The 13,011-nt window shown below is 43.5% G+C and overlaps 1 protein-coding gene across 4 annotated transcripts in view; it reads left to right on the top strand.

Annotated features, from left to right (window-relative positions):
* TRAPPC11 (trafficking protein particle complex subunit 11) overlaps window positions 1-7,854 on the top strand; it is a 38,921-nt gene extending 31,067 nt beyond the window's left edge. Inside the window, exons 27-31 of one of the 4 annotated variants that reach the window (XM_044938463.1) lie at window positions 1,852-1,943; window positions 3,192-3,325; window positions 4,775-4,942; window positions 6,427-6,471; window positions 6,889-7,854. In XM_044938463.1, the coding sequence (XP_044794398.1) occupies window positions 1,852-1,943; window positions 3,192-3,325; window positions 4,775-4,942; window positions 6,427-6,444 (412 nt within the window). In that variant the 3' untranslated portion in view covers window positions 6,445-6,471; window positions 6,889-7,854. Of the gene's footprint in view, window positions 1-1,851; window positions 1,944-3,191; window positions 3,326-4,774; window positions 4,943-6,426; window positions 6,472-6,882 lie in introns of all 4 variants that reach the window. The other 3 variants (XM_044938462.1, XM_006075128.3, XM_006075127.3) reach the window with 3 other exon arrangements.
* The last annotated feature ends 5,157 nt before the right edge of the window (window positions 7,855-13,011 follow it).

Raw genomic sequence — 13,011 nt, 5'->3', positions numbered from 1 at the left:
TAAACACAGGGGAAAGAACGTCAGCCTTACAAGTAATCTGAGATTTGTGTACTCCCACTACTTGGAAAAAAGAAAGAGGGTTAACAATGCAGAGTTTGTCACGAGGGGAAGTATAATCAGAATGCTGCTCTGGAAGTCTGTTTGGCAGTACCTGGGAAGCTGATGGCTGTAGCGTGCAGTCCTAGAAAAGATTCAGACATACAGGAAGGGGACGTGGTTGGGAGTGTTCATAGCAGCACTGTTTATAATGAAACATTAGAAGCAACCTAGATGTCCACCAACAGGAAGTTAGGTAAATGTGGCACAAGTGTACAGTGGAATATTATATATCAGTGAAAACGAAGGAACCAGAGCTATAGCTGCTGCCGCTGCCACTAAGTCACTTCAGTCGTGTCCGACTCTGTGCGACCCCATAGATGGCAGTCCACCAGGCTCCCCCGTCCCTGGGATTCTCCAGGCAAGAACAGTGGAGTGGGTTACCATTTCCTTCTCTAGTGCATGAAAGTAAAAAGTGAAAGTGAAGTGACTCAGTCGTGTCCGACTCTTCGTGACCCCATGGACTGCAGCCTTCCAGGCTCCTCCGTCCACGGGATTTTCTAGGCAAGAGTACTGGAGTGGGGTGCCATTGCCTTCTCCGAGAGCTATAGCTAACAGCCTGTTAATGTTAAATGAAACAAAGCAACTGCAGATGTTCAGGATATGAACAAATTGTGCAGAACTGGAAAACATGTAAAACATATGCTTCCTAGGCTTTACATATAATTTGGAAAAGCATAAAGAAACAGGAATGATAGATGCCAAATTCAAGCTAGTAGTTACTTTTGGAGCGGAGGGTAGGGGGGTCCAAGCAGCAATGGGTCCAGGAGAAGCTTCAGCTCTGTCGTTATGTTCTCTTAGACTAGGAGGTGGATACATGGCATTGCATAGGTTATTTTCTTGTGTGGTTTAATTATTTTATAAATCTTAAAACTAATTATTAAAAGTAAGAAAAAATAATTTTCTTAAAAAAATACCTTGTCTTTCTTTCCACACTGCTGAATTTACCATGTTGATATTTAGCTCAGTTCACATTTGTAGGAGTTTAAAAACTGTTTTGAAGGCACTGCTTCGTTTACTCTGTCGTGTTACCGTAATACTGTAAGGACATGTACTTCTTAAAAGGGAGGGGTTGGCTGTTCTTGCCCATGGCGTTTGCTCAGTAATGCTTTGCACTTTTGAAACAGTGTCACCTGTTCCACCTCTGCATACAGGCTCTTCCCACAGGTTGTCAGATAGCTGGCAGCCGCCCCTGTGGTTCCCACCCTGACTGTCCTACAGGGAAAGTATCTGACCGTTTCATAACGATACTCACTTTATCTCAGTAATGCCTGAATGCCACTGTGTCTGCTGATAGTGAAATATTTTTAGGTCTGCAGTTTCTCCTGCACACCCACAGTGCCGTTACAGCAGCGCGTGTCCAGTGGCCTGGGCTCCTCTGGGGACGGTCCTCAGTGTGAGGAGACATTGTGTCGTAATGTCAGCACCTCTGCTACCGATAGAGGACATTTTGCCACCAAAACGCTGGGTTAGATGGTGTGCTTCGTGGCACAGTTGACTTATGTTCTGATGCAAGTCCTGACTTCATCACTGAGACCAAACAGCAGCCTTGAGTTGGAACGCTCTTTCATTGGAAGTTCTCAAAAATGGGATTGGAAAAGCTCCTACTTCACAGAACCCCTTCCATTAAACCTTTAGAAAAGGGGTCATTTGTATTTGCTTTGCAGTGGGTTGGTGAATACCCATGTTCCCTGGTTTTGATGTGTTTACCTCTCACATGAAACGTGGACTTACGGGGCCTCTCTTCTGCCGTAGGACTTCAGCCATGGACAGCGTCCCCGTCATCAGCACTGCCATTACCCTGCCCCACGTGATCGTGGAAAACATCCCTCTCCACGTGAACGCAGGTGATTCCACTCACCGTTTATTTGATCTGCGGAATCCAAAAAGAATATTTCTTTTAGCTGCTAAGATTTTTTTTCTAACTTTCCCCATTACGAGAAATGCCCACCATTTACAAAAAGTAGATTGTGACCAGTCTTGTTTATCTATACCTCTACACGACCCTCCTGCCCTCAACATTTTGAAGCAAATGCCAGAATGTTATTTCATCTATAGAGATTTCAGTATGCATCTTTAACATCACTGGCTGTTTTTCTAAACATAATCACAGAGTCATTATGATAACTAAAAATTAGCGATAATTTTGCAATATGATCAAATTCCTGTGTTGAAATTTCCCTAGCTGGCTCTGAATGTTCTTCATAGTTTGTTATAAGGCCTCTGCATTGCTGTTGATTGGCGTTGGTGTCTAGACTCTTAAAATCCCTAGGCAGGCAGACAGCCTCTCCCGCACTGCGCTGCCTCTACCCTCCATCACCTCCTCTACCCCCTTCATCTCCCCCCTCGCTTCCTTGATGTTCATTTGTTGAAGAAACTGTCCTCCTGTAAAGCTGCCTATAGTCTGGATTTGCTGACTTGCATTGCATCATTTTTAAGTATTTCTCTGCCCCTACAAATTGGTAACTGTGCGTGTGTCTGCATTCAGTCACTCAGTCATGTCTTTGTGACTCCCTGTACTGCTCCCCGCCAGGGTGACTCCCCGCTAACCTCCTCTGTCCATGGCATTTCCCAGGCAAGAATACTGGAGCAGGTTGCCATTTCCTCCTCCAGGGGATCATCCCGACCCTGTGTCTCCTGCATTGCAGGCAGATTCTTTACCACTGTGCCACCTGGGAAGCGCAGTTAGATCTATAGTCTTGATCAAATTCAGGTTAAAGATTTTGACAGAAATACATCATAGTTTCCACCAAGGGGCCCATAATGTCTGTCATCCCATCTCGAGCCATTATTGATATTTAGGGAAATTTTTTGTAGGTTTAAGAAATTAATCCTAAAAGGTAATTCAGCTCTTGGTAGCCAAGACCCTTTCTGAGCCAAATCAGTTTAGAAGGAGACATTGATTCTTCTTAGCCTGCTTTATCATAGCCCTGTGGCTCTTTTCCAATCAGAGAATTTTCTTATTTAACAACAGTGCAGTGCTCTCATTAATTTAAATAATTCCATGTCTATGGAATGAAATTTATTTACAAAAGGAACCCATGAATGGTGAGCTTTGTTTTTTTTTTTAACCAAGAGAAATGTCCCCTCTGCAGATCTGCCGTCATTCGGGCGTGTCAGAGAGTCACTACCTGTCAGGTATCACCTGCAGAATAAGACTGACTTAGTTCAAGACGTGGAGATTTCCGTGGAGCCCAGCGATGCCTTCATGTTCTCAGGGCTTAAACAGGTACAGGTTGTATCTCACGGGGTTGCTTGTGAAGACAGAGGAGTGTGGCCAGAAAGTGGAGAGCTGTCAGAAATGGCTCTTGTTTTGATAGTGGTGAATCTTAAGTCACTTTTGAAGATTTAATTACAACTTGCTGTAGAAGTGGGTTAAATGGGCCACCCTTTCCATGTTGAGATCATACATAGAGGTTCTTTCTCCGTATAAAACAAGAGTTCACAAATCCTTGGACTGATAGAATTCCTGAAAATTTTAAACTATTCCTTTTATTGCTAATGAGTTTGTGTGTGTGTGTCTTAATTTGAGACCTTTTAAAGCAAAACTGTACAGATTAAAAGCCTAGTTTGCTTCTGAACTATCAGTATAATTTTTTAGAGATTTTGATCCTGCGTAGAGCTATCTGTGTTACGTGTAGGCACAATTTTGTATCTACATAGAAAAATACATGATTCAGATGTTTTTCTTCATCTGTTCATATCAGAGGTGGAAAAGTTCATCAGATTTTTGGGTGGAACATGCTCTCAGGCAAAACCATATTTTCAGTAAGAATACTGTTCTCCTCTTGTCAGAGTGGCAACAGAGACACACCTTAATGGTCAGCACATGCTTTTTATTATTAATAATAAGGGTGTAATTAGAGCACAAACTTGTAATAACGCCAAGTAGTATTCACCCTGAATCAACCATCTGGCTGGCATGTCCTGAGTGCTGTGTTTGCTGTTAAATGAAAGTAGAATTACACGTGAAGTGTACTATAAGTCTGTACACTGATATAAATTTGTAATATTAATATACACCAAGTATAATGTTGGCTGACTATGTTGATTAACAAACACATATATTATCTCTGATGCATCACATACCTTTGTGTATTCATTTGCAAATAAGTAGGCTTTTCTTGATTGTCCTGATCTCTTTCACATATTGACTCGAAAATAATTAGATAAAGTACTGAAAATCTCACCAGATAGTGCTCTTTCCTTTTGCCCTGAAGGTACTTACCTTACCACAAAGGTAAAATCCCTAAGACAAAACACAGGAAACAACCAGCTCCTCTCATGTTGATGTAATGTTTGCAGAGATGCTCTTGTGCACATTATCCCGTAGCGCACTGTGACTGTAAAGCCCGCCTGGTCTGAGACACGGGAAATGCCGAGCTGCCTAGTGTTTGCATTGTTAAGCAAGAACAGGTTGCCTTTTGCGTGTTGGTAGAAACTGGGAAACCATGCACGTGTTTGTATTACGTGTGTTACCTGCGTTGTTCTGGCCTCATTAATTCAGCCCTACATTTTGGTGTCTGTCTAGAAGATGGAATAGGAGAGGGTGCAAATATTTCTCCAGAAGGATTTAAGTGTCTGATCATTTGCCAGAATTTGACAGGTAACATGTAGCTGTTGCAAGTTTGTTTGATACATGGATTTATTTATCTTTTTCTGTCACTTTGTGATTTAGATTCGATTACGTATCCTCCCCGGCACGGAACAGGAGATGTTATATAACTTCTACCCTCTGATGGCTGGGTACCAGCAGCTGCCGTCTCTCAACATCAACTTGCTCAGGTTTCCCAACTTCACAAATCAACTGCTCAGGCGCTTCATACCAACCAGTATTTTTGTAAAGGTGAGGCTTAGACATTTTCTGTTTTTTATTGTCTTGGAAACAAAGGCAAGTAGATGTTTTTTCACATCAGTCGGTCAGTTCAGTTGCTCAGTTGTGTCCGATTCTTTGCGACCCCATGGACTGCAGCACTCCAGGCTTCGCTGTCCTTCACCAACTCCCAGAGCTTGCTCAAACTCATGTCCATCGAGTTGGTGATGCCATCCAACCATCCCATCCTCTGTCGTCCCCTTCTTCTTCCACCTTCAATCTTTCCCAGCATTGGGGTCTTTTCAGATGAGTCAGTTCTTCTCATCAGGTGGCCAAAGTATTGGAGTTTCAGCTTTACCATCTGTCCTTCCAGTGAATATTCAGGACTGATTTCCTTTAGGATGGACTGGTTGGATCTCCTTTCAGTCCAAGGGACTCTCAAGAGTCTTCTCCAACACCACAGTTTTTTCACGTAAACGTCACTAAATAGTATTTTGAGGCTAGCAATGTTAGTATTTTGACTGTTACTATAAATTTGGCAGTACTGCTATTTGTTTCTTATTAAGTTATTATTTTATCAATTTTTTATTTTCTATTTTATAGATTTTTTCCTTAGATCTAATTTTAAAGGTTTTTATTCCTTTGGGCAAATGAAGATTTATCTTGATGGCATCCTTAAACATGTGTTTCTTTTGGCTTAGTAAAATATATTTCTATTTTTGTTTTTCTTTTTAAAAATGTTTATTTTACTTTATAATTTATTTTTTTAGAAATATATTTTAAAATTGTAGTTAATTTGTAACTAGTTTTTAATCAAAATGGATTAATTTTCTGAATACAATCCCTGAACTTTTCTGATTCTAATAACTATGTAGTGCTATTGGATTTGGATCTTTTCTAAAAATGATCACCAGTCGGAACTATACTCGGGTTTAACGTTTTGATTTTTTTAAACAGTGATATGATTTCCGGGTTCCTGTTCTTTGACTGACCTAGTCTTCCGTTCATTCCATTCCTGCACTGAGCTTCAGTTGCCTTCCTCACACATGCATGCGTGTGTACCTACATGTATGAAACCTCCCAGCAACAGAATAGAGCAGGAGACCCCCTTCCCGGCCTCAGGGAACCCCCAGAACCGTCGGCTTAAATCACAGCCGTCGGGCTGTGGTGCTGCGGTTCTAACGCTGGTCTGTCGCCTCTCCTGCTGTCCCCACAAAGGTCCGCTTTTAAAGTCCGTCAGCGCAATAAGGTCATTTGCAGGAATCTCATTCTTTTAACTACTTGATGACTCTCTGGGGTGTTGTCAGACTTTCTGACTTGTCAGAAATTTTACACCTAAAAGCAATCACGATATCTTTTATTGACTCAGCTTTTCCTCGTCCGATGTCACGTTTTAAATTTTTTCAGTCAGTGAACTTCGAGAAAAGGGCATTCTGCATTTATCCACCGCTTCAGTCCTCGCAGTATTTGTAGTTATGCACTGTAGAGTTCACAATGCATCACTCTTTCCCAAACAGGAGAAGGGGAGCCCTTGAGTCCCAAGGAGCTTGCTGGCAACGCAGGTTTGTGGCCCGCCTAAAGCTCGGGACACAGGCTGAGCACGAGAGGGAGGGTAAAGCTTTCCCACTTGAGCAGGAGTGGTGGCCAGGCGCCCTCTCGCACACAGTACACTGATGGGTGGGTGGCGGCTGCAGGTTAGGGGGTGAAGGGCTCCACGGGCGGAGGATGTGCTGCGCTGGTGAGCTTGCCACTAGGAACAGAGGGAGCGGGCCGCACAGAGGCTGCGAGGTTGCTGTCCCCAGGCTCACCTGGCGAGAGAAGGTGGGGAAAGGAGACAGATGAACATAATCTTGTTTGGAAACTTGCACACGTAAACGTGAAACAGTTCCAAGTACTTGCAGACTCTTCTCCAGTTAACAGCGCTTCTGTGGTCATTCTTACCTTGCAAACCCTCCTTGTTTTCCCCTCCGAAGCCACAGGGCCGGCTCATGGACGACGCCTCCATCGCGGCCGCATGAGATTCAGGACGGGCCTCAGCCGTTCTCAGGGAGAAACTGGGCAGAACTGTGTGATTGTTTCCTGGTGAGCTGTACTTGATCATGGTACAGGTTAATCTTCTCTATTTTTTAACCGATGTTACACCAAGTCTTCAGAGGAAGTCATGCTAAAATATTAGGAAAATCTCTCTTCTAGTTTGACTAATAAATATTTGAAATCTGTCAGCGTGACGTGAAAGGGTGTTAACCCTTTGTTTTTGTTGAAAGTTGTTTTGTGGACACGGGTGTCTTCACAGTAATGGGGTTTTGTATGTGCAGTAGCTGAGGAAAGTTAAGTCTCTGAAATATGCCTGGACAAGGGGAGCCGTGCACCAGTGTTTGCCCTGGAAAGCTGGGAATCCCGTGGGTGTCTTTGAGAGTTGGCTAAACCAGAGATAGAATAAATCTGTTCTCATGCATCTAACGTATGTTCAGAGTCCATACACAGGAACCAGAAAGCAGTCACGGGACTGACAGAGACAACTTCCAAAAAGTTTTAATGAAAGCAGTTTAAGATGTCTAAAAAAAAATAACCTTTGCTTACCACCAAAACATTTCAGATAGGTTCAGCTTGCTTGGTTCAATTATGAAGCAGGTTCATAAACCAGATCCTCACCTGTCAGGATCTGAACTGCAAGATGCTAAGCATAATCTCCTAAACTGAAAGTTTTAGAGAAAGATCAAGGTCTAAATCTAAAGTTCTAGAGCTTTTAGTTATGTTGTGTAGGTTGAAAAGAACTGTTTAAAACTTTTGAAAATTCATGTACATAAAAAAACATATTGTGAAAATCCTCTGTTAAAATATCTTAATTTAAAACTTCCCTGTTGTCCAGAAATTTTTATTATTTAAAAGTATAGGAGTTGTAAAAAGGAAAAGAATGATGTAAATAAATAACTTTATCTTTCAGACATGCTTGTGTGTACCTTTTATTTATTTTGAGCTTGTTGGTTAGCTGCTCTGTGGAGCGGCTTTTGCTGGGAAACACCGTTGCAGAAGTGTGTGTGGTGGGGGGTGTGTTCCAGAGCCAGGGGCTGTGATGGGCTGCGGGGACCTGAGCTCCCTGTTGTCCCCGCCGCTCAGGTGGAGACCACAGGAGCTTGTCGGATCGTCCCAGGGCCAAGTCCCAGCTCCGGTGACTTTGTTCACGTTGCCCTTTGTGTGTCTCAGCTTCTTACCTGGAAGACATGGATGATATGAGGATAATACCTGGAAGACATGGATGATATGAGGATAATACCATCTGAGAAGCTTGTTATGAGGATGATAAAAATAAAAACACAGGAGGGACTGTAAACAAAAGTGCCATGAAGTAATGCCTTCTCTGTGCTCTTTTATTTTATATCCTACTCTGTTTTGTTAAAAGATGTTCCTGGTGTAACGAATTGATTTCATGACTCACTAACAGGATGTAACCTGCAGTTTGAAAAATTCAAAGGTGCATCTGATGCCGTACTCACATAATAAATGTCTCCTGTGTGTACACCGCCATTGTCAGACTCGAAGTACCCAGGGCATGTTAGGACACGTGGATCGCTGGCATCCACTTTAGCATCACTAGCCTTGATGTCAGTGTGATCTCTGTGAGTGCAAATACACACATAAATCGGCCTGCACTTTCCCTCAGTAGCTTAATCCTTTATCAACCAGGAATCCTCCCATGTCGTTCATTTTACTGCAAATGTATTCCATTTACTTATTTTAAATTACAGCAAATTTTAATTCAGAAATACATGAAATAGCGATCTTGCCTGGGTTCCCCAGACAGAGCTATCACAGCATTGCAGGAGCCGTTGACTCACTGAGGTTACAAGTGTCCAGAGGGACCGCGGAGCCTTTCCCTTGGAGCCCCTGTGTCCCTCCCGAGAGGCTCCAGTCTCCTCTCTGAGTCCTGTGTCACCATTTGGGTCTCACTACTACTCCTTACCAGGACTATGCACCACTCAGGGGGACACATTTTTAAATAAAGCATTTAAAACTTGGCCTTTGGGGGAGTGACTAAAGTTTGCTTTTTGATTCTTGAAAGTAAGCACTGGTTTTTAATCAGTGTGGAGTGTTACCAAGGGGATGGGGACAGTAATGTCTTTGGAATAAAAATAATTTCCAGTTTGTTTCGTTTTATATTTTTATGATCCTAAAATTACAACTTCAACTCAGTTTTCCTCATGAAGTGTTAGGTTCCTTATCTTTGAATTCTTCTTTTTAAGGGACTGTGTGGGATCATGGGATCATGGCTCTTAGATGGATTTTTTTTTTTTTTAATGTCTTCAGCTTACTTGAAAAAAAGATTCTTTTGTTCTCATTCAGTCATTTCTTTCATGGCCCATTCATAACTCCACCCAAAATATGAAAAGCCTCTCTTCTTGATGCTGTCCCTAACAATAGCTCTGAAGAATTCTGAGCTGTAATTTCCACATTGGCATTGCAAAGAAAGAGGGGGTGCTTTCAAGGAAGAAACAAGTGGGAAAGCTAAACTCACTCTTTCAATGAGGAGCGCCTATGTGGTCTCTATATGTACCTTTCTGAAGCTTCCTCTCTTGAGCTAAAACCCCAGAAAAGGCACCAAAAGTGTCCCAACTCCTAGTACTTTTTATACTAGGTAAAAAAAAAAAAAATGCTTAAGATGGATTGTGTTATTTATCGGTTGAGAGAATAGATAGTAACGACTGTAATTTTCAGGAAGCGGTTAGGTGCGACATTGGTGATTAGAGATTGTTGAATGAACATGCGACAGCAAATAGAAATGTGACTTGCTCTTGCTGTGCATTTGAGTTCTGAAACATTTCCAACAAGGGACACTCACGCCGTCCTTTGGTGCGTGAGCCCCGTCGCCACCACCGTCTTTGTGCTTAAGTCAACGATGCCATTCTCAGACAGCTACTGAAGGGCTGCATCCAATTCACCAAATGAGTGTAAAGCCCCGTGTTTTCATGCACGAGAAAAGAAATTCTTGGCTTAAGTACATTCAGGTTCTCTTCCAAGGTCAAATTGGTGAGAAACTTTCCCTTCCACTCAATTTACTTGCGCCTGAGAGCGAAAGAGACAGTGTTCACCGGGCCTTTTGTGTCTGCTTTCTGAAGCGTGTTTTACCAGAGTCAGCCCTGCCAGGCACGCCTGCGTTTCCGGTGACATATACCGTGCAAATGATAGGTTGAGCCATGCTTTAAATTCTAGTTTCTCCCCAGTCGTTCAGAGAATGCAAAACTCATAGCCACCTTGCAGCTGGTTTCTCATTTATGGAAAACACTTCTCACGCAGAATGTATCACCCTGCCTGGCATGTGAGAACTTGGAAATGATACCTTTATTAGGTTGGCCAGGATTTCTAAACCATGTATGTTTCCCAAATGATAATTGTCAATATTTATTGAGGGCTATCAGTCCATTCTAAAGGAGATCAATCCTGGTTGTTCTTTGGAAGGAATGATGCTGAAGCTGAAACTCCAGTACCTTGGCCACCTCATGCGAAGAGTTGACTCATTGGAAAAGACTCATGCTGGGAGGGATTGGGGGCAGGAAGAAAAGGGGACGACAGAGGATGAGATGGTTGGATGGCATCACCAAGTCCGTGGAGTCATGTGAACTCCTGGAGTTGGTGATGGACAGGGAGGCCTAGCATGCTGCAATTCATGGGGTCGCAGAGTTGGACGCGACTGAGCAACTGAACAGAACTGAACAGAGTACCAGGTGATCTTTGGTCTTAACCTCGTTTGTTTAATACTCAAAAAAGCCCAGTGTGGAGTAGATACTATTATTATCATCCCCATTTTAAAGATGTGGAAACAGGCACAGAGGAGTTAACTTGCCCGATGTTCTGGTTATCACCGCACAACAAATCATCCCAATACTTGGTGGCCCAACACAACAATCATTTTTTATGGTGTCAGTGGGTCAGGAATTGAGGAAGGGCTTGTCTGGGCAGTTCTGGTTTGGGCTCACTCATGCAGCTGTTGGTCTGACAGTGGGTGAAGGAGGAAATAGGAGGGTGAGAACAAGGAGGCTGCAGCCGCATGGGGTTAGCCAGGCGTCTCTCTGTGTAGTCTCAGGACCTTTGCAGGCGGTCTTTGGGCTTCCTCACAGCATGGCGGTCTCAGAACGCTTGGCTGCTCCCATGGCGGCACAGAGCTCTGGTGTGGCTGGTGCAGCCGGGAAGACAGAAGCCTCATTCCCTTCCATGACCTGGCCTTGGGTAGCACAGAACGTCGCTTCCACGATGCTCACAGGCCCATCCACCTTTAAGAGGAGGGAACATGAACCCTGCCTCTTGCTGGGGAAATGGTCACATCCTAGAAGAATAGCGGGGACAGGAGAGCTCACTGCAATCTTTGGAAAATGCAACCTGTCTTAGCCAATGACATGACACGTGGTGGGAGAGCTGGGTTTCAAATCAAGGCCCTCTGCCTGCAGCGGAGAAGGCAATGGCACCCCACTCCAGTACTCTTGCCTGGAAAATCCCATGGACGGAGGAGCCTGGTAGGCTACGGTCCATGGGGTTGCTAAGAGTCGGACACGATTAAGCGACTTCACTTTTCACTTTTCACTTTCATGCATTGGAGAAGAAAATGGCAACCCACTCCAGAATTCTTGCCTGGAGAATCCTAGGGACAGGGGAGCCTCGTGGGCTGCCGTCTCTGGAGTCGCACAGAGTCGGAGATGACTGAAGCAACTTAGCAGCAGCAGCCTGCAGAGCCCACTTGCTGAACCTCCACGCTATGCAGCCACCGCTCTAAGGCTGCCAGTGTTTGCTCCTAAACAAATGAGCTTTGGCTAAATACGGGTTTGATGACTGAGGCATTGCGTACTCTGACTGAGCCCTATTCTTAAGTCTATGGCAGCAACGCTGTTGCCCTTAATTACACATTGACTTCCAAGTGTTCAGAGTGCTTATCATGGGCCAGTTTCTGTGTCAGCAGCTAAAGCATAAAGGAATCTTCTTCCTGAGGACCGGCAGTCCAGCACAAGATGCTGCCATGCGATGAATGCAATAGAAGTGGGCACAAGACCGGTAAACCAATGAGATGTGTGGGAATGGCTTTAAAATGCTCCAGAAAAAATAAAAAACCAGAAGACAACCTAGGTCAGCAAGAAGTGGATGAAACAAGATTTGAAAAACGTTGATCATTCTTTAAAGCAGGTAAAGAGTGCCTGGGGGCTGTACTTTTGGATATGTCTGCAATTTTCCATGATAAAAAAATTCATAGAAGATTCAAGGTAGAGAGGAAGCCCAGTGGAGGTGATTATAGGGTGTGAGTGAGGAAGCAGCCGAGAGGAGGGGCTGACTCCTGGAGTGACACTGGAGTGGCTTCCACGTCCCTAATGAAACTACTGGGAGTTTTTCCTGTAGGGAATGCATTTCCATCGCCCCTGAACCAACAATGTTACGGGAGCTGGGTTTTGAGGACATAAAAGTTTGTAAACTAGACAGTGACGAAGGGGTGCTGGCTGGTGTTGGCTCCTGCCCACCTCCTTGCATGCCAAGCTCTCTTAGTGTAGACAGACTGGCTTTGTTTTCCCTACCCAAGAGGTTCGCATTCAGTGATAAGAGAATTAGGGGAGGAATGAAACTCACTGAAAACTGAAAGAATGCTCGCTGCTCTTCAGCACTGTTGCTTCTGGAGAGCAGGGCTTTTTCTGTTAGAATTTGATAATTTTGAACAAAGTCTGTCTTCTATGAAGACATTCAAAGAAGAACATTGTATAATATTCTCATCAGAGTATTGAGTTGTATCTTGAAAAATGCTTGACCCTGGATGGTAATCAAAAACCATAGTCTCAACAAAGGACTGAATCCCAAATATCCAACTTACCAGGAAACAGTTGGGAGCCCTACATTCAAGATGTGTTTAAATATTGAATTGTTTAAACACAGGACACAGCTCATGTGTGTATCAGAGTTGTTAGTGCCTAGAAGTGAATATTTTCTCTGCTTGTAATTCCTACCACTTAATTCATTTTACTCTTTTATAGAGAAAATTTCCAAACATATACAAGAGAAGAGGCTATAATACATCTCCATGCTTCTACTCAGCTCTGTGACCATTAATACTTTGCTATCTACTGTCTACATAG

The sequence above is a fragment of the Bubalus bubalis genome, chromosome 1 (genome assembly GCF_019923935.1).
Source record: "Bubalus bubalis isolate 160015118507 breed Murrah chromosome 1, NDDB_SH_1, whole genome shotgun sequence".
NCBI lineage: Eukaryota > Metazoa > Chordata > Mammalia > Artiodactyla > Bovidae > Bubalus > Bubalus bubalis.
Note: the sequence above shows the minus strand (reverse complement) of the source record. Positions and strands in the feature narration are given on the sequence as shown.